The sequence below is a fragment of the Oncorhynchus masou genome, chromosome 8 (genome assembly GCF_036934945.1).
Source record: "Oncorhynchus masou masou isolate Uvic2021 chromosome 8, UVic_Omas_1.1, whole genome shotgun sequence".
NCBI classification, from domain to species: Eukaryota; Metazoa; Chordata; class Actinopteri; order Salmoniformes; family Salmonidae; genus Oncorhynchus; species Oncorhynchus masou.
Window position 1 is genome coordinate 23,228,981 of NC_088219.1, and position 25,262 is coordinate 23,254,242.

General features: G+C 42.1%; 2 protein-coding genes across 7 annotated transcripts; one reads left to right on the forward strand and one right to left on the reverse strand.

Annotated features, from left to right (window-relative positions):
• Positions 1–360: 360 nt before the first annotated feature.
• LOC135544399 (bromodomain-containing protein 3-like) lies at positions 361–11,657 on the reverse strand. 6 transcript variants are annotated; one of them, XM_064971970.1, is made up of 12 exons: positions 11,586–11,657; positions 9,622–9,983; positions 9,362–9,499; positions 9,035–9,164; positions 8,734–8,897; positions 8,276–8,647; positions 8,019–8,147; positions 7,321–7,509; positions 6,778–6,846; positions 5,492–5,715; positions 5,102–5,379; positions 361–2,866 (listed from the first exon to the last, which is right to left on the reverse strand). In XM_064971970.1, exons 2-12 carry the CDS (start codon positions 9,820–9,822, stop codon positions 2,757–2,759), a joined length of 2,004 nt encoding a protein of 667 aa, XP_064828042.1. In that variant the 5' UTR covers positions 9,823–9,983; positions 11,586–11,657; the 3' UTR covers positions 361–2,756. The 6 variants fall into 6 exon arrangements, with proteins under 6 accessions (XP_064828042.1, XP_064828043.1, XP_064828044.1 ...); XM_064971971.1 differs by having other exon boundaries at positions 8,276–8,644; positions 11,552–11,654; XM_064971972.1 differs by having other exon boundaries at positions 7,336–7,509; positions 11,552–11,654.
• A 1,924-nt stretch (positions 11,658–13,581) lies between these two features.
• On the forward strand, positions 13,582–23,960 carry LOC135544403 (WD repeat-containing protein 5). Its single transcript, XM_064971978.1, has 14 exons — positions 13,582–13,801; positions 14,532–14,619; positions 16,902–17,010; positions 17,453–17,526; positions 17,652–17,741; positions 19,351–19,440; positions 19,578–19,661; positions 19,819–19,874; positions 20,125–20,171; positions 20,276–20,351; positions 20,629–20,662; positions 21,706–21,780; positions 21,904–21,991; positions 22,148–23,960. Exons 2-14 carry the CDS (start codon positions 14,548–14,550, stop codon positions 22,246–22,248), a joined length of 996 nt encoding a protein of 331 aa, XP_064828050.1. The 5' UTR covers positions 13,582–13,801; positions 14,532–14,547; the 3' UTR covers positions 22,249–23,960.
• Positions 23,961–25,262: the final 1,302 nt, after the last annotated feature.

Sequence of the window (25,262 nt, forward strand, 5' to 3'; positions counted from 1 at the left end):
AAGCATCCAACATTATGGCTTTAGAGTATATTATCAAAATGTCTACAATGGTTTTACTAATCCCAGTCGCTTCTTTGGGAGCATAGGACATCTACCACTCCTCTCCCTTTGGTATCTGCCTGAAGCTCCCACCTCCAGGTGTTCCTTGGGCGTCCTCTTTACCTTCTCCCTTGGGTTCCAGGATAGAGCTTGACTGACGATGTCGGAAAGTGGATTTCAGGGGTGTGGATTATCCATCCACATCTTCTTCTGGATCTTTTCATCCACCAGAAAAATACAGGTCTACCTCAGGTATAGTGGGAATAAGTACAAACAGCAGTCCAGCAGATCAATGACATGCAGAAAATGAGACAAATTCAGTAGGGTCTTGTAATTTATTTACAATACACACAAAAAAAATGGAACCTGATTCCAGGTTAACGGTTACATGAAATGTTAGCTTCTACCTCCAGTCCCCAAATCCCACCCACTCAGGCCCATATTGCATTAAACAAGACTAAAACTACTTACACAGAACTTATTTGTTTCGATGACTGAAATAAACAGCTCAAAAAAGGTATAAGAAAGTTACAATAAACTTGCATGCACGTCAAGGATAAAAAGTAAACATTTGCTTTTTAAAATATAAAAGGAACGATTATAATATTTTGACCTGGGCCTAGAAATAAACAAAAAGTTGAATATATATCTATACATTTATATGTTCAGTCTTTCACTTCTAAAAGACATAATTGTTAGAAAAACCTGATAGGGCCTGTACTGGAGAACATTGGTATAGGCAGAGAAATGCATCCAACATCATTTGGGGAGTTTTGCAATTAAGTGCAACCTGGTATGAAGGACATTACCACAAAATCAAAGAAATAATTCCACCATAGCTTAAAATAACAATGCATATGACTAAATCTTTAAATGTATCAACTTATTGAACAGTAAATTAAATCCAAAATGGCTTCAATGTTATTTTTAACCAATTCCAGAAAAAAACTGACCAGAAATTGTACACAAGGCAAATCGTTCAGACAGACTTCATGAAATAATTAAATGCATTCTTACAGGGTTGGAATATGAGGGATATTCTTAAATGAATACATAACTCTTTGTTCTCGGAGATAAAAAATAAAAGATGAGTTGAGTGAGAAAAAAAAGAACTGAAGACTATAATGAGAGGCGGTGGCATTTAGTCACAATAAAACAAATTACCTGGTGGTAACGACTTACATTCAAATCAATACCCCGCACTTCAGAGAAAACCCCACAGTTCACAATATTGTCCTGCTTTCATTGTTTATGTCATTACTTTGGACAGAGAAAAAGATCAGGGCACTGCTGTTTGGAATAGAGACCCAACAGACAGCAGGTGCACTTTGCAATAGAGTCAAAAGTGAAAGACTTGCTCCTACGCCAGTGTACTGAAAATGTACACAGGTCAGTTATGTACAGGTTTAGCCGTCCCATCATATATAAAGCAGTGATGTACACAATGTCACTGACCTGGTGGAACACAATCATTCAGGGCATCATACACACAGTACATTCATCAGTGAGAATCGTAGATCAAGCGAGAGGCAGGCCAGGAAAGACATGTACAGGAGAGGCCACCATACCTAGTGGTTGTCATGTTGTGAGTAACGAATCAAACTGTTGAGCGAATTATTGTATTGCCATTTCTTCTGACCAAAAGCATCTGTAAATATCTAAATTCTATAAGTTAAAATGTTCTTTCATAACCACTCAGACCAGCTACTAAAATACATTTTAGCTAAAACTTGACATATAGCCGGGTTCAAAAATAAGAGACCATGTCAGTTATGATACAGTAAAAGAATAACAGCAATACCATTCAATTTGGCTGTATATGCTGCTGAAGACGACCAACATGATTGCTCAGAATAATCTGAAATGTGTCACTCAGAGGCAAATGAGGTGCAGTACTTGGGGGAGGCAGGTAGCCTAGTGGTTAGAGCGTTGGGCTATTAACCGAAAGGTTGCTGGATCCAAACCCCGAGCCGACAATGTAAAATTAGTTGTTCTGCCCCCGAACAAGGCAGTTAACCCGGTAGGCCATCATTGTAAATAAGAATTTGTTCTTGCCTAGTTAAATAAAACGTTCAATTTAAAACAATAATTACAAAACAATTTTTTGTAAAAAGTTAAATGATTAGAAGAGTGACAACTCAAAATCCACACAAGGGCCTATTCCAAAAGAGAACGTTTTTGTTACAAGGGTGAAAAAAACTAAGCTGGATGAGAAGTTTTGAAAATTTCTTGATGAAAGTAATTGAATAGGACAGTTACAGTACCCGCTTGGCAAATGATTGCTTATGTAGCAGTGATGGGACAAGGAGGACATGGGGTTCTGCTGCATTTTGGTAACTATGCAACTCCTTCACTTTGTTGATGATGGTATTAGGAGAAATGAAAAGACATCTGGCATTCATCCAAGAGTGTATTACAAAATCCTTGTTTTATGTTTGGTCGGTTTTGAACACATCCCTTTGAAAAGGTAGAGGAAACAAAAACAACCCTGTCAAGTCATCTCTAATTTCCCAGGTTTTTTCCTTTTTCTTTCCACAAAAGGTATTTACAAAAAAAAAAAAAAAAAACTTGACATGTTCTGACATAGCATTACATTTAGTTGTTTTTTCCTCATAAAGTGTTATAGGGGGAAACAACTGACTGCATACAACATTTTACTTTAAAAAAGGGTACAAATTTAAATGAATAGTTCCCAGCAAGTGTTTGGGCTGCGCTTTTCAGTCGGAGTCACTGCTGTCAGAACTGGACCCACTGGAGCTGCTGCTGCCAGAATCTGAAGAACTACTGCTGCCGCTGAGACGGGACGCACCAGTACCAGCACCCTTCTCTGGAAGGAGAGAGAGGATCACGCATGAGACATGTGGCCAAACGTATTATATAATACCACCATATTTATGTCAACGATGTTCAAATGCTAAAGAAAAATAACATTTGGTATCATAGTGCATACAAATGTTTTGCTCATGTTTAAAATGGACTTGCACTTTGATTATGATTGGTGCACAGTGACACCTTTCAAGTTTCTGTCAAACTCAACAGATATGACAGATTCTATAGATTTGTAACCATAAAGACAGATCAGATTAACTTTCCTGGGTCACAGGATAAAAAAAATGCTGGCCAAAAATGACTAGGTAAAACATTTGCAGCACGACACCTTCTTTCTTGGGAGCCGGTTGACGTCCAGGCTGAGCTGGCGCTTCTCGTCGCACGTGCCCCTGCGCTTACTCTACGCCACTCCGGCTGTCCTTTACTCAACGCCACTCCGGCTGTCCCTTACTCAACGCCACTCCGGCTGTCCCTTACTCTACGCCACTCCGGCTGTCCCTTACTCTACGCCACTCCGGCTGTCCCTTACTCTACGCCACTCCGGCTGTCCCTTACTCTCCGGCTGTCCTCACGCCACTCCGGCTGTCCCTTACTCTACGCCACTCCGCCACTCCGCTGTCCCTTACTCTACGCCACTCCGGCTGTCCCTCTACGCCACTCCGGTCTGTCCGGCTTCCCTTACTCTACGCCACTCCGGTCTGTCCGGCTGTCCCTTACTCTACGCCACTCCGGCTGTCCCTTACTCTACGCCACTCCGGCTGTCCCTTACGCCACTCCGGCTGTCCCTTACGCCACTCCGGCTCCCTTACTCTACGCCACCCGGCTGTCCCTTACTCTACGCCACTCCGGCTGTCCGGCTGTCCCTTACTCCGGCTGTCCCTACGCCACTCCGGCTGTCCGGCTGTCCCTTACTCTACGCCACTCCGGCTGTCCCTTACTCTACGCCACTCCGGCTGTCCCTTACTCTACGCCACTCCGCCCTTACTCCGCCACTCCGCTGTCCCTTACTCTACGCCACTCCGGCTGTCCCTTACTCTACGCCACTCCGGCTGTCCCTTACTCTACGCCACTCCGGCTGTCCCTTACTCTACGCCACTCCGGCTGTCCCTTACTCTACGCCACTCCGGCTGTCCCTTACTCTACGCCACTCCGGCTGTCCCTTACTCTATGCCACTCCGGCTGTCCCTTACTCTACGCCACTCCGGCTGTCCCTTACTCTACGCCACTCCGGCTGTCCCTTACTCTATGCTACCTTTTGGATGTTTTCTTTTTGTCGGTTCTGATCTTACTGTTCAGCTGGCCGCTGACATCTTGTAGCCTCTTTTCTAACTGCTTCTTTTCCTGTGCCAGGTCCTCCTTGGACCTGGCTCCCTTGCCCCCAGAGGGCCGCTGCAGGAGACACACAGCAGCACACTGTGAGCACCATGGCCTTCCTGCCCAACCCCCAGCCGCTGTGGTGATAGCAAGCTAGGTCACAGCTAAGGCCTAGCGCCTTACGCCTATGGCCTAACACCTACAACTTGGAGGACTACAGACGGCAGCAGGCTCAAAGCCCAGGCGAGCATTTATACTCTTGGAATTAAACAAACTTCATCTCACTTTCTAAATATACAGCCACACAAAATGTGATTAGGCGAGGACTAGACATGAGTTTCTCCAGGAGTTATTTGTCACATGGTATGACACACAGCCTGACTCCACTGCGCTGGGTCCGAGTAGGAGCCGATATTAGCAATACAGCAACAAACCTGGTTCAAGCCCTGAAACATTTTATACAGGAGGTCCCTGAAATCAGCATAGATCATCTATGTCCACAATGCCAAGGTACTGGCAACAGTACTTGTCTTCAGTTAGGCTACATGTACACAAGGTCAATTGTGCATAATTTTTTGTTATTTTGTTGAGCTAGCACCCATAGACCATAAACCAAAGCTCAGCTGAAAATTCCTTTTTAGGAGTTAAAAGTTGGGGACCACCTGTATATCAAAAACTAGCAGTCAACCGGGAGAAGTGCAACTAGGTAGAGGGAAGAAAAAATCTAGTTATAAAAAAAAAAATATATATATAAAAAGGGGAAAACTATAATTTAGTCATTCAAGCAAAGGGGAGGAAAAGAGAATAACAGAAGGTAGGGTTAGAAGATATTTACAGGGTGTAGTAGTAATATCAGGATGAAGGACAAGGAAGCTATCAGTGACGTCCAAAGCACCAGGTCTTCAACTTCAGGACTTACGTTGGGGTTTCCGCTGTTTCTTCTGTAAACAGGACTTGACGTATCGCTCCAGTTCGCGTAGGGTGGAGGGTTTGAGCGTCTCAAAGTCAATCTCGATCTCGTCTGGGTTGGAGTCTCGCAGCGAGGGCTCTCGGGACTGGATGATGTGCACAACCCGGCCCAGCTTCTCTCCTGGGAGCCGGTTGATGTCCAGGCTGAGCTGGCGCTTCTCGTCGTACGTCATAGGCAGGGACTCCTCCTCGTCAGACTCGTAGCCCCGGCCCCCCTTCTTTGGTTGCCTGGAAGATCAGAGACCAGCGCAGCAATGAGTGTCTCATGGTGTCTTTTCATGGTGTTGCTTATTATGAGACTGGGCAGAGCCCTAATACATCAGAGAAAGGGAGTCCTTACCTGGAGCCAGTCACTGTGCTGTTGGCTTTCCTGGAGGGTTTCTTCTGCTGGCCCTGCTTGGCAGGCTGCCCAGACTTGGCCTTCTTCTCCTCGTCCGTCTTGGTTTTGCTGTGCTTGTTGTCCTTGTCTTTCTTCTTCTTGTCTTTCTCCTTCTTGTCTTTCTTCTTCGGTTTGCTCACAGGGGCCTGAGAGAGCGCGGCAAGCTGTTCGTGGACAGCCTTTAGCTGGGGAGAGGTGGGGTGGAGGAGTTAGTGACCTGCTGTAGGGGTATGCTAGCACTTCAAGCACTGAGGGACTAGAAGAGGGTAGATATGGGGATTCAAGAAAGAACTTCAACAAATCAATGCTACAGCCCAAAAATGTGGAATCCAGACATTAAAACGGAATTAAACAATATTCAAAAATATATCGAACTAAGAAAGGAAATCAACTAAATGTATTGAAAGTACATTACAAGACAAGAACAAAATGCATCAGTGACTAGTGTTACCCTGCAACTTTTTGAAACGGCACATGAAAGCTCCTGTGTGTGTGTGTAGAGCACGCGTCACATCTACACTTTGTGTAGCCGTTAGCGATGACACTAATAATGGCCTTTCTAGCTCTACCAGAAGTAAGTTCTCAATTAAATGTTAACTACAAAGTAGCCTCTGACTACCTGGCAGAATGATATCATGATTATTTGCATTAATCCAGTGGCCATTTGTTTAGCAAACTCTGCAATCACATGAGCGCTACAGAAATGTTGCTAACCAAACAGTCTCTTGGAGGTGTGCACTTGCATTAAAGAGTAACTACACCTAGAATTCCTCAAACGTGCTCTCCTGATGTGGATTAAGCATTGTTGTGGATTTAGAACATACAACTCTTATTTTTCTATTTAACAAAAAAAAGGTATGATTGAGAGTGAAATGTTCTAACAAGGAAGTGGAAAACAAGATGCATACTCTTCCATTCATTGCTTTCTAAGTTAAATTGGACACAACCAACAGGCAATCAAGAGAATGGAGAAAGGAGTATGTCTAGTTGGTCAGCCAGCAAGCATACCAGGAAGACAAACACATTCACACAACCATACAAACTCATAAACACCTGCTCAAACACACCACATCTGCCACCACCCAGCAAACAGCACTACGCCACCTGTTACTCGCCACCCCCACTATTAACCCTCTACCGCTTGCCCAACTAATGCAAAAATAAAAAGTGAAATATCGGCATCATGATAAACTGATATCAATAAGGAGGTTAGTGGGGAAGGGGCCAGGAAGTGAAGAGCAAATCACCTGAAAACGCTTGGTGCACCCGTTTTTTCCCCCCTGCCCGCTACCATTGGGGCGCTCCAGAGAGATACACTGGTAAGAGAGCCAAAGGGAAATAAGGGGACAAAGATAGAAAACTCCAAAAAAGAGATCAGATCAAAACCATTTTAAAACACCATGTTATGACAAGAGCTACTGTGTGGTACCATTATTGAAAACTACATTGTGATATGTTTTCAAAAAGAAGGCTTTTGTTTAAGTAGTGCATGCAAGCAATCTGTGCCAGTAGGTGCATGGAAATACACAATTTGAAGCGGTAGAGGGTTACATTTCAGTGCTATCAATGGGGAGATGACGAATCAGTGGAGAAGGCAGAGGTTTGCATGGCTGAAGGGAGGGGGAGGGGTTTGACTGCATGTAAGGTGGCAGCCCCTCCCTCTCGGTCTCAGACAACAGTTTGGATTGGACAAGGTGGCTGTGATGTGAGAAGAGAAGGTGGGAGGAAGGCCATCCCTGAGCCCTTCAGGTTAGAGGGGTAGTCGGACGGACCTCGGATCTGAAACCCACCTGTTCCGCACCCACCTGTTCCTGCAGCTCGGCGAGCCGGGAGGCCCGCTCCTCCTCCGAGTCGGAGCAGTCCGAGCTGGAGGAGTCACCGCTGCTCGAGTTGTCACCTTTACTGACCATACCGCCTGCACCGGGGCTCAGCTCCACCGGTTCATCAGGCATCTTAGCAAAACGCATCTCAAACACATCCTGACAGAAAAAGACACGCATGGAATGATGGGGAAAAGGAGAGGGACAGAAACATTAGACATGAACCAACTGATTCAATTTTACATCGATTTTTCAAATGTGATCCAGAGAAAGGTTTAAAGGTCGACTTTGGGCACAAAAACGGTCCAACTCCGCCCTCATCTCAATTTTCAAACAGAAATGGAGTGTGACCTTGGTGGTTCGTCAATGTGTCATTCTGGTCACACGCACCGCAATCGATGTAGCTCGTTTGTTCGCTAAGATAGCAACTTTAGCTAGCCACTAATTCCACCTGTATGTGTTGACGTCATTTCACAGGATTTGTTTTTGGACAGAAGCTGTAGAGATCGGTAAGAAATTGCACTTCTGTAGCCAAATATCTTTTTCATCCGCTTTGTTTTTAAGCATTAAATGACCTGGTATGATGGTGCATTGATCAGTTATATAGTTTAAAGCCGTTATTTCAGATTTTCCCCCCCAAAGTGGACCTTTAAAATCCCCAAACCTACCTGGAGTTTTCTGGCCATGGCGACAACCTCGTGATCTGGAGGGTTATACTTGTAACAATTTGAGAACATTATTCGAACATCCGCTGCAAACATCTGTGCATCTGGATACTCCCGGCCATCTATCTTTTTCTGCAAATGAACAGCAAGTGTTATCCAAACAGTGCACGGATGGGCAACAGCACGAGCCAATACTAAGGTAATGGTTAACTGTAAACGTGATTTCTACTACTGTGCATGCTTTGTTCTGTGGTGCGTACTTTGACAGTGCTGAGATCCATGGGGTGCTTTATGATCTCGTGGTAGTCATGTAGCTCCAGAGCCTCAGCGTCTACAGGCTTATAGAAGGGCCAGGCATACGCAGCATGTTTCTTTGACAACATCTCCTTCAGGATACTGTCGCAGTACTTGAGCTGCTCACTCATTCTGCTCCGCTTGCCGCCATGCTGGCCCAACTCCCCTTCCACAAGGTCCTTCTTGGGAGCTTTGATCGGACGGCCTGTGCTCTCCCTTCTGGACATCACTTTACCCTGCTTGCCTTCTGAGACGGGGCTGGGAGATTCACTCCGGCTGGCTGTGATTGCAGATGTCGTGGGGGTGGTGGTGTCTGCTTTCCTCTTTACCCCTTTCTTCTAGGTGTAGAAAAACACACACTCATAGTATTCTAAATACTAAATATACATGATATATACCTGAAGGAAAACGTACAGTGACTTACTTTGACAAGAGGTTGTGAGGGTGAGACGACGGGAATCATGGGAGCATTGGGCGAGCACTGCACAGCTGGGACTTTGGGGGTGATGGTAGACATTGCAGAAGAGCCAATCACAGATGTCGTAGAGCCAGGGAAGGACGGTGGTGACTCACTTCCATCCAGACCACCTGTAGCAGGTGCAATTAGTGGTTATCTTATTAGCAATATACACCCATTTTCTCTACATTTTTCAATACTATATCTAAGGATCTATCGAATGATAGAGGTCTATAGTATCAGGATCAGATTAACAGTGGCCTATTACCTATGCTTTTGCTTTTCTTGGGTTTGGGTGTAGGAGGCAGAAGCTCCACCTCCTCCTGGGGCATCATGGCAACTTTCTGCAGGAAGATCTTCTCCAAGGCCTGTGCCATTAGGACAATGTCATCTGTTGGCTGGTGGGCAAAGTAAAAACAGCAAGTGAGGAACATGAGTGGGAAATGCAAAGAGGAAACTAGAGGTCAATGTAAAAACATGGAGCTTTGGGATTAGCCCTGGGAGAATCTGCAAACATATTAGAGACTATAATTTTAAATCCAAAATAAATGGACCCCTAGGAGACAGTCTGTATTTACTCTCTTGGAGCACTCACCTTGTTATATATGTAACAGTTGGTGAACATGGTGTTGAAGTCCTGCATGCATTCACTGGCACTCCAATAGTAGTTATGCTCCAGTCTCTTTTTGATGGTTCCCATGTCCATAGGTTGCTTTATGATCTTATGGTAATCCTGATACACAGAATAACCAAAATTATCTGTCAGCTGCAAGTCTTCTGCACGGTGAGATACCTATAAGCATAGGCTTTCTGATATTTATAAACGCCCATTGTCAATATCTACAGTCTACTCACCGGAAGTCCCAATTTGATGGCATCGACTGGCACGTAGAAGGGCCAGGCAAAGTTATGCTTCCACAACGTCTTGACCATTACATTCTGCATGTACTGTAGTTGGTTGGTTTTCCGACCTGGTTTGGTGGGATTGGTCACCTCCGGGGGTGGGGGGTTGACTCCCTGAGGAGGGGCCGGGGTTGCTGAGGTAACAGCAGACATGCTGGCGATGGGAAGGGGGTGGTATTCTAGGAGTCACTGCTACCTCTGCAATGCACAGGGTGGGAGACGGACACTGCGTCCTCAGTGGATTGTGTAGTTCTTTTTGCTCTTTAGTGGCCCAAAGGAAACTGCATCTCATTGCAGGGCCTGACCTTTTTAATCTATTAAAAAACAGAACAGGGTGATGATCATGAGTCTTCAGCATAAAAGTAAAGTGTCCCTGCAAAAAAAATCCACGACCCAGGTACAAGAACTAAAAAAATAATTGAAACCTGGGATGAAATGAAAGGTAGTAATTATGAAAAGAAACTAAAGCCTTTTCTGTATCATCACACAATTCTTCCATATATTGTAATGGGCAAATGTCTCTTGACAGACAGCTGGCTGTGTCCCTGGAGAGATGTGTTGCCCTCTCCAGGCTTAAGGGACATTGTCTAGACCCCAATCTACAGCCTGCACCTCGGTCTTGGTCTGGCATTACCATTTTCCTTTGACCATAGAGTTGTCTTTTGCACATTGGATACAGCGATCATGCAACAGTGCATGGAGCAAAGGTACAAGTAAATATGAGCCGTAACACAAAAGAATAACTCAAAACAACGTATCTAAATAATCAGCGAGAGAGATGGAGTAGTAATTAATGTCATTCGCAACCACAAATGTCATTCCATGCATACCCAAACAAACTGCAAAACTGAGAGACAACAGCACAGCTGATTTAGATACAAGTCTCACGCTGAGTAGTTGGATTGCTGTATAACGTTGTGATAATGCCATTGTACTAAGGATACTTCAATAACGAAAACTCCACAAATATATTATGTATCTCGTTCAGCAACCTAGTCGAAGCTACTAGTTTTAAAGTTACACCCACAACATATTTGTTTGTCCATGGAAAATGTATATAGCAGTTAGCTTTGTACTACCTCCCGCGTAAACAATCAAACGAACTAACAGTTACACCAACGGTAGCTGGCTAGCAAAACATGTGTTTTGTTTTTTTACAATACCGTAACGTTACGGTATCTTTTGGCAAAATATTGCAATTAGGTAACTAAACTAGCTAACTTGTTTAACAAAACCCATCTAACTTTGCAAACTATGCTTGCCATCATGCGCGGAGGAAATGCAAGGGGTGCTTAGAACACTTTTGGAACAATTCGCGCGGACTCTCATTTCCATTCCGTGGTTGCAAGTGCAAACCAGTGTACTGTAGCTATCAGCTAACTCATAAAAATGACCGTATATTGACTAGTGTATAAACCATGACTGGCTCGTAAAACATGTATACACCAAAACCAAATTCTCCACATTCTCCAAAAAGATGGCGGGCAGATGATATTACCCTTTAGCTTTCGCTAGTTAGCCAACAGCCGACTTCATTTCACCCGACTTTTCAAATAGTTTCAGCGATAGCCTGTATTACTACCACAACTGCGTATGTACCCACAATAAACTCTGGTTCCCTACTCTTATTTGAAACGTTTCATGATAATATTGACACAAGAATTCACTTAAGACAAGAATTGACGTTGTGTATTGTTGCAATGCACAGAATTGAGCTTTGTTGAAAAACATTGGCATGCTAGCTGGCTAGCTTAGTTGATATGCTAGCAAGCGTTTCAGCACCAGATTTTTCATAACATTGAAATAGCTCAATTATGAAAGGTGCATTTTTTTCACTAAAGAAACTCCAGTATGGGGAAATATAAATATCTGAATGTATTACTTCCTTGATGACTCCGAGGGGTTTTGCCTTGTACCTGGTAGTCCGAGTGGATCCTGTTTTATTTGAGTGAGGCCGAGCGAATACAGGAGCAGCATGAAGATGAGGTATACCAAGTCCCATGCGCATGCGCATCTGCGCGCGGTTTGTGATCATTTCGACTGGATCTGAAGACTAAGCCCCCCATAACATGCATTAAAGTGTATAATGCATATAATACTACTATAAAATAATTTGGAATATACTGACAACTGATACTTTTCTGATTACCCTCCCCCCTCCTCCTTTGAAGTCTGGATTAATAGAGGGCATGGGCTATTTGCAATACAAACATTAAAACGTTATCTTTAGCTGGCAATGGATGACATGGATGATTTTAACATTTATTATGGATATTTCACAACTCAGTTTAACTTTATATTGACCGGTAAACATTCAAGGAAAGCAGAGGGATGAGTACCTGGGTTGAGTGCCCTATGTCTGCTGTGTTTTATAGAGCCTCCTCTCAGGGCTGGGCGTCTCAGGCTCTACACTGCTACCTGGCAGTGCCGGTCTTACCAGGAGACTTGGGTGAAGGTCAATATCCACACAACAAACCTTGTAGCAGTGTCCTGTCCTCCAGCCAGGTATCAACTCTGTTGTTCTCTTTGTAGACCCACAGCATGGTCCCCCCTGGAATAGGAATCTTTAAGGACACCCAAGCCTAATAACCCCCTGATCTGTCTGACTGTCTCATTCCTGTCTCTGCTCTACCCATAGGGCTCTACCTGTGTCCACCTGACTGTCTCACCTGTGCCCTTTTCCTAGCTGCCCTCCACTGGATTTCATTTTTTATTTTACCATTATTTAACTAGGCAAGTCAGTTAAGAACTAATTCTTATTTACAATGATGGCCTACACCGGCCAAACCCAGATGATGCTGGGCCAATTGTACGCTGCCCTATGGGACTCCCAATCATGGCCGGTTGTGATACAGCCTGGATTTGAACCTGGGTGTCTGTAGTGACGCATTTAGCACTGAGATGCAGTGTCTTAGACCGCTGAGTCCTCTGGAGCCCTAAAATCTGAATCTGCACATAGTGATAATAACTATGTGGTTAAGTTTTTAATAAATAGTCATACTCAACTTCATCTTGATGTGTCTTGATCTGTGTAACTAGGTTAATCTCAGTCCTAAAGTTGCCAAACATAACTCCAATCTCGCTCCAATCAGAACCCTCAAACCGTCCCTCCCCGCTTTCCGTATGCATTGTGTCAAAGATAATGGATATAGTGACAAGATACATGTCTCTCTGCCATAACAATGGGACTCGTTGTCCACAAAGCGTCACGGCGGGTTGTCTCGCTCCCGCCTATCCTTTCTTTGGTTTGGTCGAGACATATCATTATTGTAAAACTTTTGAAAATTCGATGAGGGTTGTTGACATCAACCGGCTCTATTAAATGGAGAAATATGCTATGCTACTAGCCTCATGTCCTGAATATACCCTATTCGAGACTCAAGACACTGATATCGCCTATTTATTGCCTTACCTCCGGTATCCTACCTCATTTGCACACACTGTATATAGACTTTTTTTTCTACTGTATTATTGACTGTATGTTTGTTAATTCCATGTGTAACTAACTCTCTGTGTTGTTGTTTGTGCTGCACTTCTTTGCTTTATCTTGGCCAGGTCGCAGTTGTAAATGAGAACTTGTTCTCAATTTGCCTCCTGATTAAATAAAGGTGAAATAAAAAATAAAATAAAACATATATAAAGTGTTTTTTCTTATAGTTGACGGGATTTCACATGTCTTACTCATATCAGTACACTCATAACAACTTAAGCATTACGAAACTTCTATTCGATCAAATAAACCTCACGTAGAAAACAAGTCATACATGTTTTGTTGACCAAATGTGACACTCACTGACAAAAACTCCTTGCTTGGTGGGCGAAACAACGAAAAAACGTCACCTGCTGGAGGGAGACCGATTTTCCGCGGAGTTGGGCTATTCTTCCATTCCTCTCTGACTGTGCGCTCTTGAAGAATCACACATGCGCAATGGGCGTCTTCACTACCACATTCCTCGCTTGAGCTCTGGCAAAACTAAAACGAACTGGCCCTTGATTTATTTTCCCTTGCTCAGTTAGGGAGAAAATATATTCAACCGTATTTATAGGCTAAATATATTCGTGCAGTTGATCAGATTTGTGCCTAAATTAAAATAGTTGGCCGAGCAATTACAGTTTAACATCGGGCCTTACCGTGAGTATCCCTGATTGTTTTGTTTGAATGGAGTAGCTAACGTTAGCTAGCAGAGTTTACATTGCATATGCAATAACGCACATTTACTAGCTAGGCAAATTAACTAGTTTATATTTCGAAGGGTAGGATTCATACAATACCTGGATTAAAACCATTATCACCAACAAGACATACGAGTGTTCGCAAACAACATTAGCTAGCAAGCTAGAAAGACAGGCCCTCTGCGTCTGTCCATAGTGAATATTGAACGTCCATATAGTCCATATTGAACGTTAGCTTCCACAACTGCGGTTAATGTTAGGCTAGCTTGCTAACTCATGGTCATTTGTTTACTTGCAATGGCAGTTAGCTAGCTAGCTTGCTAGCATATAACTAGCTATCTCTACTATTTCACCATGCAAGCTAGCTAACTACTAAGCTAAGCTACACGGTGCCAGCCATGACTGGATATGAAGCTAGCTAGTTTATGTGGTGGTAATTTACATTACTAACATAACTGTACCTAGGTTTCAAAATCATATCCAATATTGTAATCTTCATCTACAGGCTAACGTTAACCTAGCTGTCAGGGTAGCAATTTACATTGGTCTTGTGTTGGACCGATACAATTTCCTATCGTTGCATTTCACTTGACATTATCTTCATCTTAACATTGCTTTCTAATTGCATTCCTCATTTCTAGAATGGTTGTCCAGCGTGCTTTCACTAACTGATCCCCCTGCCCCCTCAGCTCCATCACTATCGCCATGGCAACAGAGGAGAAGAAACCAGAAACTGAGGCCACTAAAACATCATCTGCATCTGCCAGCCAGAGCAAGGTATGGGTTCAAGCTAGACCTAATACGACTGATGTTTCTATGGGTCCAAGCAGCTAAGCCTGGTGAAACACTATTGTATTTGTTGATTCTTCTTCTTTTCCCCCTGTCAATTTTGTGATAAAAAGCTAATTTCCTTGAGATGGTAAGGCCTAGGAGGTTACAACCTTGCATGATGGTTAAGGTCCAAGGGCCACACCCTCTCATTCAATGCCATGCCAGCTGATCCTTCTCTAAGCCCACCCCCCTTAGTTACTGTTGCAACCTCAAACATTATCCCTGGAAGCCCAATTCCCCATTTAACCATTGGTGAGATCTCCTCACAATGATCTCAAACTGTGTTTCTAATACACAATGAAATTCAACACAGACGACCCCTTGCTAATCAGTAAACTCTTGGGTATGTTGTGGTGGACTGTCATTACAATTGCTTCACAGGATCCTGGTAAAATCATGTTTCTAGTGTAGCTAGTCTCTGAATTCACTGTCAGCATGCAGTCAACCGCTTTTGGAGGTAACTAATGTTTGTGCTCTCAAATCGTATCCTGCTGTCTTCTAGTTGTATTCATAACATTGCTATATTAGCAAACATACATCTTTAGAAAACAAGTGATTAAGTGGCTAGCTAGCGTTAGCAACTTTTGGTGGTCAATGAGACCGAGAGCTAGCTAACCGGCTGATCTAACAAACAACGTAACAAAAGATTTATTTCGGATTAGAAAAATACTCCCAACATGCTCTGCATTTCAGGAATCACAGTAGCAAGTACTATTGGTGCACTGTTAAATTATTTAGCCATTTAAACATAACAATTATTTTTTTAAACTCAATGTAGCCTTCACTGACTCATGCGATTTAAACGTGAGCCTGTCCTAGGTGTTGGACTCAACAATAGTTGCTATCTATTGGAGCGCTGTGATTGGTTACCCAACATTATTGGGCGAGGCTTAGCGAAGAGTCAATTTGCCACATGGTGGAGCTATAACAAATTATTGAGAATGCAAATTTTGAGAATGCAAAGCTCAGATCCCTCACATTGTTTGAAATAGAGTCCTGAAATTCAGTACATTGGTCCCTCTCCTCACACAGAACAAATTTGCCTCAATGACCCATAAGGTCAGTCATGATGGATATTCCGCCATTTTGTGTTTGTATTTATTAGGGATTCCCTAATAAACTGTCATTTAGAATTTTGAACTTAAAGCGCTACTAGCACCAAATGATCGATCTGCACAAAAGTTGATACATTGCGTCTATGGATCAAGGTCTCACCATATAGCCCCACAGTGGAGGTGTCATAATACCCATTAAATCTAGCGATCGAACAGGGAAATGGTTCCAATCGTTTTTCCACCATTCCTTTTTCCCATAGGGGATTTTAAAAACACTTAAATTAAGGACTGTTTCGTGTAGGCTTACCCTGGCATGTTGTTTTGATAACCGTATAAATCTCTCTCGGGCAAGGTGACTTTCATCAATATATTTGGCCCTGTTTACTCTGAATCGAAAATGCTAATTAAAATCAAAGTAGACATCATGCAAAACTACAAATCCCTGCAAGCTCCTGCATGTCATCTCTAGCTGACACCTTTGCTAACAGGTATTGTCAATTTAAAACTATTCATTACTACATTTGGCTAACATATGATAGTTAATCCCAAGATTCTTACCTTTGCCTTGATTTGGCAGTCTCGTCCAGATCATGGCATTTATAGTTCTTTATGATATCCACATGAACAGCTAATTAGCATTTCATTTTTGGGGAGTAAATACAGGCAATATATATTGATAAAGTCACCTTGTCCGAGAGAGATTTACACAGTTATGAAAACGTCATGCCAGGGTAATCCTACACGAAACACAGCCCATATTTTAATTGTATATAAAATCTCCAATGGGGAAAAATTAATGGTGTTAAAACAATTGGAAGCATTTCGCTCTTTGACGGCTTGGTTTTCTGGGTATTATGACTCATGCAGTGGTACTCTATGCGGTGGGGCCTAAGCTTGAACCCTGGCATTGCTGCTTGCAGCTATATTTTACATTGGAGATGTACAGATAGGCTACGACCCCATTGGTTCGTTGTGGCCTGTGTTGATTAACAGCCTGTCACTTGATACTTGAAAATATATAATAGCCAAATATATATGTTGTCCTGTGTCTCTGCTATTTTCATTGTGTCAAATCCTTTTTTTAATGAAAATGACCTTAAATGCATCTACAGATATTAACGGAATTGCTTTCTGGTTCCAATGTGGTTTTGTTTGTTTTCTTCCCCTATTTAGTCAGCACCAGTCAAGCCTAACTACACCCTGAAATTCACATTAGCCGGCCACACAAAAGCAGTTTCGTCTGTCAAGTTCAGTCCCAGTGGAGAGTGGCTTGCCAGTTCATGTAAGTTTATGAGTGCTTTAGGTGGTCTTACGACAGTAGGTCTACTGAATATTACTATTAAGCCTGATAGGTGTATGCACAAGTTGTTACAATAAAATGTAATTAAAGATGCGATCCATAGCAGTGAAACTGCCACGTCCGTTTGCAATATTAAAACAAAGACGTTACTTCAAACACTGAACATCATTGTACATTATTGCAAGCGCGACAGAACAGCAGAGAATGTACTACGATGCATTTTTTACTACCAGGCTGTATTCACATTTACTCAAAAGAATAACAAATTCACCTGGGGCAGCCAGTGGTGCTATTTCTCCAGTCGCAGATCTCTGCTTTAAATACAATGTCTTTTCAATGTAAATTATCTGATAATCTTGCATGATAACACTATATTTCAGTTGAAAGGGCTAAAGTACCCTGCCTTGAAATATATGTTTTACAGCTGCTGACAAACTGATCAAAATTTGGGGAGCTTACGATGGAAAGTTTGAGAAAACAATATCGGGACACAAACTTGTGAGTTCAAGTTTCCATTAAACTATTTGTAGTGATTATGTACAGTGCCTTGAAAGTATTTTTTTCACTGCTGTGAGTGCTTTTAGTGTGACTAACCAAGTTGATCTTTCACTTCTCATCTGCAGGGTATCTCGGATGTCGCCTGGTCCTCAGATTCCAACCTACTTGTTTCAGCATCTGATGACAAGACTCTAAAGATCTGGGACGTCAGCTCGGTAAGAGAGGAAGGATGGGTAGTTTTTTTCTCCGAAATATAGTACTCTAGAAGTATTTCACTTTGTCCCACAATGGAAAATTGTTTTGCGGCAGTTTAACACTGGAAGCGCAGAGAGCGTTCTTTTGGTGTCGTATTTATTTACATTTGTAATATCTCTTATTAAAGTAATCTCTCCCTGGAATGGAGTTTACCAAAAAGTGAGGTTCATGCCGGTCAGACGTTTTAAATTTATATTACCTACTGGAAAGAGCATATTCTAAGGCAGGGGTCTCCAACCTTTTCTAGCATGGGAGCTCCTTTTACACTTTGAAACATGTTGCAAGCTGCTCAATTGTTTTCCTGGCTCTCAAATAGACACGTTTTCTGTATAATTAAAAAAAATGTTTTTCACTCAATTACAATTATTTATATAGAAACAATAGAAATGGGATGTTCTGAGTCCATATCGATGCTTAAATCACATCAGAAGAACGTTTTTGATGTCTGGAGAAAAAAAAGAGAAAATTAAGTACAAGAGGATTGTGCTGGTCAAGTGATGTTTTTGCTGCTGCATATGTCATGACAGACCAAAAGCCCATCAGATTGATAAAAATGATATTATTCCAGGTAAGCCTACTTTTCTGTTAACATTTAATAGAGAAGGTTTTGGAGAAAGTCTTTGTCTACCCAGAAGACAGTTATCATTATTGCTTACTGCTACATAAAGTAAATGATAAACAGCAATATTGATGGAAATTAATTGGCAGATATGGAAGGCACTGTATATGAAATCCATTTATTAGAATGTTAGATTGTTGATGTAAAATGATGGGTCATTAGCTCAGAACGGGGATGGTTCGAGGCCTGGCTTAATTATTTAAAAAAATATATATAAAAACAGTGGGGAGAACAAGTATTTGATACACTGTCGATTTTGCAGGTTTTCCCACTTACAAAGCATGTAGAGGTCTGTAATTATTATCATAGGTACACTTCAACTGTGAGAGACGGAATCTAAAATAAAAATCCAGAAAATCACATTGTATGATTTTTTTTTTAACATGGGCATGGTTCATAGGGTTAGTTCCTCCATGTGTCTGACACTGTCTCCTATATTAATTTATTGAACATATTCTGGGTGTTCTGCCAGATGGTCCTAGGGGGGTGGGGGTCATGTCGCCCTCTCTCATATCTTTACCAAGCACAGGCAGGAACCAAGGATTATTTATGACACAAAGACGAGATTAACACTTTGAAGGCTCTCTTCACATGATAAAAATGTACACCGCATACGGATTAATTTTTCACCCCACGTCTGCCGTCAATAAAGGGGTAGTGTGAGGCGTTCTACTTCCCCAGAGTCAGATGAACTCGTGGATAACATTTGTATGTCTCTGCGTCCGGTATGAGGGAAGTTAGAGGTGGTTTCGCGAGCCCATGCTATCTAGCGTTCGAATGACTGGAAGTCTCTCCCGGAACAGCTAGCATGTCATTGCTCTAACAGCTTCCTCTGCAAATATATCATAATCGCTGATTCGGGGCCCTCTATGCCGTGGATGCTCGATCGACCATAATGAGCTCATACCGTGAACATGTTTAATTTCAACCCAATCCTTTCCTTATTGCAGGGTAAATGCTTGAAGACGTTGAAAGGCCACAGCAACTATGTCTTCTGCTGCAACTTCAACCCCCAGTCTAATCTCATCGTGTCTGGATCGGTGAGTCCTACCTACTAATACAGAATTCCTGTTGTATATGTTTACATAGAAAATGTTATTGCTAACCCTGATTTCCATCAAGGAGTTTTGAATATTTGTTGCATAGTTGTGTGCTAACATGAATTGTTCTCTTCTAGTTTGACGAGAGCGTGCGGATATGGGATGTAAAAACTGGCAAATGCTTGAAGACCTTGCCGGCCCACTCCGACCCCGTCTCTGCTGTAAGTACTGCACCCATCTGTGCACGGGGACACCTTTATATCAATCTTATAAACATTCAACTTCATATAATAGGTTTTCTGCTTATGAGCATGTAGTAGTTGATTATCACACCCTCTGGTAAGTGTGAATAGATCTCTGATCTATATTGCCGTGCAGGTCCATTTCAACAGAGATGGCTCACTGATTGTGTCCAGCAGCTACGATGGCCTCTGGTGAGGGAAATGAACACTTTGTCTCCTGTTTTGTTGAATGTACTTGGCAAAGATATTGACTCACAAAATGCCTGTAAGAGTAACTTGATGACCTGAGAGAACATCTGAGTTGATATGAAGACCAATGTAACATAAATATGAGGAATGTTATGAGGAGTATTATTTGAAATGTATTAAATCATTATATCGTTTGTGATATTGGTGGAGAAATGTATGAAACTGAAAATGTTTATCTCTTGTCTGTCCATAGCCGGATCTGGGACACCGCGTCAGGACAGTGTCTGAAAACACTCATTGGTAAGCTTCACCAGCCAGAATTGTCTCATCTGTGTCATATAGGAAATATCACATTTTATAGTATTTTTCTGGGAGTAGATCCTTAATTTTTCTGTCTTGTGCAGATGATGACAATCCCCCCGTGTCATTTGTGAAGTTCTCACCAAACGGCAAATACATTCTGGCTGCCACATTGGACAAGTGAGTATTAGACTGTAGAGCACTGTCACTTTCCCTCAAATGTAGTAGGCTGTGACATGTCCAGTACCACAGTCTTGTCATGCAGTATTGCACCAGTAGGGGGACCTATTACACTGTCCAGTACCACTAGACCAAGGAGTTTCATTTCAATGTGAAGGAACGCTCGAGCAAATCTATAAAGAAAGGCTTCTTCATCACTCATAGATGCAAATGAATTATTCACTATTGTTTATTTTGGGATTCTGTCTTCTAACAGTGGTTTGTTTTTGTTTTTCAGCACCCTGAAGCTTTGGGACTACAGCAAAGGAAAGGTAAGAGACACTACATGGACAAAAATATGTGGACACCCACTTGTCGAACTTCTCATCCCAAAATCATTGGCATTAATATGGAGTTGCCCCCCCCTCCCCTTTGCTGATATAACAGCCTCCACTCTTCTGGAAGTCTTTCTACTAGATGTTGGTACATTGCTGCGGGGACTTGCTTCCATTTAGCTTCGGGCATTAGTGAGGTCAGGCACTGATGTTGGGCGACAAGGCCTGGCTTGCAAGTCGAGGTTCAAATTCATCCCAACGTTGTTCGATGGAGTTGAGGTCTCTGTGCAGGCCAGTCAAGTTCCTCTGGACCTTGCTTTGTGCATGGAGCTATGGTCATGCTGAAACAGGAAAGGCCCTTCCCCAGACTGTTGCCACCTAGTTGGAAGCACAGAATTGACTAGAATGTCATAGCTGTAGCGTTAAGATTTTCCTTCACTGGAACTAAGGGGCCTCGCCCGAACCATGAAAAAGAGCCCCAGACCATTATGTCTCTTCCACCAAACTTTACAGTTGGGTCTGCGTTGGGACAGGTAGTGTTCTTCTGGCATCCGTCAAACCCAAATTTGTCCGTCGGACTGACAGATGGTGAAGCGTGATTCATCACTTCAGAGAACGCGTTTCCACAGCTCCAGAATCCAATGGCGGCGAGCTTTACACCACTCCAGCCGACGCTTGGCATTGCGCATGGTGATCTTAGGCTTGTGTGCAGCTGCTTGGCCATGGAAACCCATTTAATGAAGCTCCCGACGAACAGTTATTGTGCTGACATTGCTTCCAGAGGAAGTTTGGAACTGCAGTTTGAAACTCTGTAGTGAGTGTTGCAACCGAGGACAGACAATATATATACAACAGGTGTGGCTGAAATGGCTAAATCCACTCATTTGAAAAGTTGTCCACATCCTTTTGTGTGTGTATATATAGTGTATGTCAGATGTCTCACTCTTGTTGCAATTTGATCCAAACATAGGAATACTCTTGATCGAAATGTTTCAATTCTCTACATGTTCTTTTCAATAAGTTTTCTCCTCTCATTCCAGTGCTTGAAAACATACACCGGCCACAAAAACGAGAAGTACTGCATATTTGCTAATTTCTCTGTCACTGGTGGAAAGGTAAACCCATCCCCTCTTGCATGCATGTTTAGAAATAGATTTTCAAGAAGATGACTTGTATGCTTTTTACCCATAGCTTCTTCTGAAGTGTCCTTCTCTTCCTTAATGCTCTGCATCCCACAGTGGATTGTCTCTGGCTCGGAGGACAACATGGTGTACATCTGGAACCTGCAGACCAAGGAGATCGTACAGAAACTACAGGGTCATACAGGTAGAGGAGAGTCATGGCAAGAGCTTGATTGAAACGGATTACTTTTACTTTGTGGTGAAACACATGGTGGCAATCTCACTGTTTGAACACACTGTTGCTCACAATATCTTTGTTTAATTCTGCTTTTCTCTTTTCCCTCCCATCCTCTGTGTCTAGACGTGGTGATTTCTACTGCCTGCCACCCCACAGAGAACATCATTGCGTCTGCGGCGCTAGAAAACGACAAAACTATCAAACTGTGGAGGAGCGACTGCTAAGCCTCAGCACCCTGGGCATGCTTATTTTATTTTCATTTTTTTAAACTTTTCATTTGAGGAAAAGAGGACTTTCTGCTGAGAAATCTGGGCCCGAATGCTTTGAGGACTGAGCCTCAACTGGAAGAACAAAATGAATGCAAATTCAGAACATCACCACAACCACATACCTTCCCTTCCTCCAGAACCAGAGCAAACCCCAACCAAACCCCACCACAACCCTCTACTTGGTCTTGCTTGTGCCCTTACATGCTCTACCATCTCTGCCTTACTGTTACTGTGAGCTGGAGGTTTGTGTTTCAATTGAAATACGAGAATCAACTTTTGTCCTTCATGAGGAAAGTAGTTATATGGTATCTCATGATTTAATCTCTGTAGGTGTCTTAGTATTGATACATGTTTTGATCTTATATTTTACCAATCAAGCCAGATTGCATTGGCCTCAAGTAAGTACTCCTATCCCCCATGTTAGGTGTTTTTTTTCCCCTTCAGAGTAATGGACTGTTTCACTGGGGTCTGACATCTCACTTTGACCAACTGTAAATCTCTTTAGAATATAGTAGATTAGTAGCCAGGACCCAGATTGGTTTGTGCTGTCTTGCCAAACATGGAGTTGACATAGCACAGATGGCTCTAAAACCAGGCTGAAAGATAAGTGGTAATTGTCATATTTCCAATATTGGTAATTAAACGGTCAGTACAGAGGCTTTGAAACAAAAAGTCTCATGCATGGCAGCACCTGAGATTGGTTTTATGTTGTATTTATTATAAAGGAATCTGTTCAAAGCTGGAAAGGTGTTGAAGAGGGTTTTCTGTCCTCACCAAGGGGATTTCCAGAGCCATGTTGGGAGTTTTCCTCCAGAGGCATATAGTCTATTTCAAGGAGTTTATAGTGTTGACAGCATTTTCCTCAACCACTTCTCTACAAGTTTCAGTGTCTCTAGTTTGATATCGACACTATGCTCTGAAACAGCAAGCATTGCCTTGTTTTGAGCTCACTTCTCCATTTTACAAGATGTATTCTGATTCTGTACATTAGTGTTGGAGCTCAACTGATGCTTTTTAGAATTCACATTGGATGTAAATGGGACCGTGATAAGTCAGTGAGATGGTTGGTGGGTTGTGAAGTACATCGACAAGAGCCTACATTGAAGGTGCACTTACCTGTACTGCCAGTGCATTTACTGGTTTCAAGTCAATCCTGCTATACTCAAGAAGGTAATAATTCAAAGTAATGTTTGTGAAGAAAGAAATGAAAGCTAAAGAGACTGTTTTTCATTTGAATGATTATTTTAGAATATTTAATTTGGAGATGCTTCCAGTCCATTGTCGTTCAGTTGGTACAAACTCCGTGTCTGGCTGTCATTACATTTAACACAACTTGGTGGTGATTTCATAGCAGTGACCAAATACCTGTTTATTTTGTGCTCTCCATTCTGTACATACTGTATTACTACAACATATGTATTGTTTGTTAGACAAGTAATATTTTAGCTGTCTTTCTGTATCGTTCTCTTTATCTTTGTCTTAACAGCTAGTAGTTCTTTCCCCAAATGGTCATTTTTCCTGCTCTCTTCTGTTTTATCTTATCACTGCAGTGGTATCAAGGGCTGCATGAAATTCTGTATATGCGTTTAGTCAATCTGGATTTTGTGAATATGTATTTGCATTTGACAGCTATAACTTGTGACTTAATAAAGAGCATTTTTTTTTAAAGATGTACAAAATGTGGTTGTCAGTGGCACTTTCTCAACAAAGTCCCTGTAACCTTTTGACTGAGGACAGTAAATGTAATATCCTATTAGGAGAGAGTACAACACAACAGCACAAAGACGAGGAGCATCAAGAAAGTTTAATTTGAGATTTGTTTTATTTTTTTCTTTCCATGAAAGAACATCCGATAACAACCCACAAAGAACAGATGCTTTTTTTCCATCTCCCTAAAAATAAACAATCTAAAAGAGGACAATCCCATCTTGTAACGATAGACCAAAAAAGCCACAAAGTATAGATGACAGTTATCAGGGTGTCATTGCCAACCGCTCCTCACCCTGACCATACATGGTCAGATTTTTTTTTCCTGCCCCATTTCAAATCAACATTAACTCAAAACAATGTATACAACAGCCCACAACAAGGAAAAGGGAGGGGGGGGGGACAGAGTACATAAGCAAGGGATGAAATTACGTTTGTACAAAAATATATTTTTTTGTGTTTTTTCCCCATTACTTTTTACTGTTTATGGAACAAAGAAAGCAGTGATTGTGTCATGAGGTCAGCATCTCCTGATAACATTGTTGAATGTACAAGTAGCTTAGCAACAATCCATTTTGGAGGGCTTTTTGTGTATTTTGAGTGTATTAACTAGGTTTTTCAGGTCCCATATATAACTGCTGTTAGCTGGCAAGGGACCTTCTCTTAGGGCTTTGAGCTGCTGGTATTCTGCTGGTTGACTTTTAGAGAATCAAGGTAGAACTCAGATTACATGTTGTTTTACACCCAAAACCTACTGCGTATAACATGGTGGAATCTGTCCTGGCTCAGAATAGTTTCAACTGAAATAGTTGTCTCCCTCTTGCTAAAATTGACTGGACAAATGTACGGAAGGGATTTATATATATTTATAAATATATACACATATACATATAGACAAAATAGAGCTTTATGGTTTATAAAGCATTTTTCTAAGCTATTTATTCTACCTAAGTAATCATATCAGTCCATTTCCTGCAGGAGGGAGTGAGCTTGCACATCTGAGTATGGCTTTTACATACACTATATATATACCTGGGTCTTAAATCACACGAACCCAATCAAGCTCAGAAAAGGAGACATCATACGCAAGAGAGGACATTAGGTGTACATTTAAAAAAGTTGGATAATCATCAAAATGTGGTTGTTTTTCTGCACTTTTATTTGGGGTGCCAGTCTGATGACCTCATGTTCCAGAGAACTACCTCTACTAGTGCTTTAAGTTGGAATCATTTCAACAATGAGCCAATTCATTTTCAGTAGTT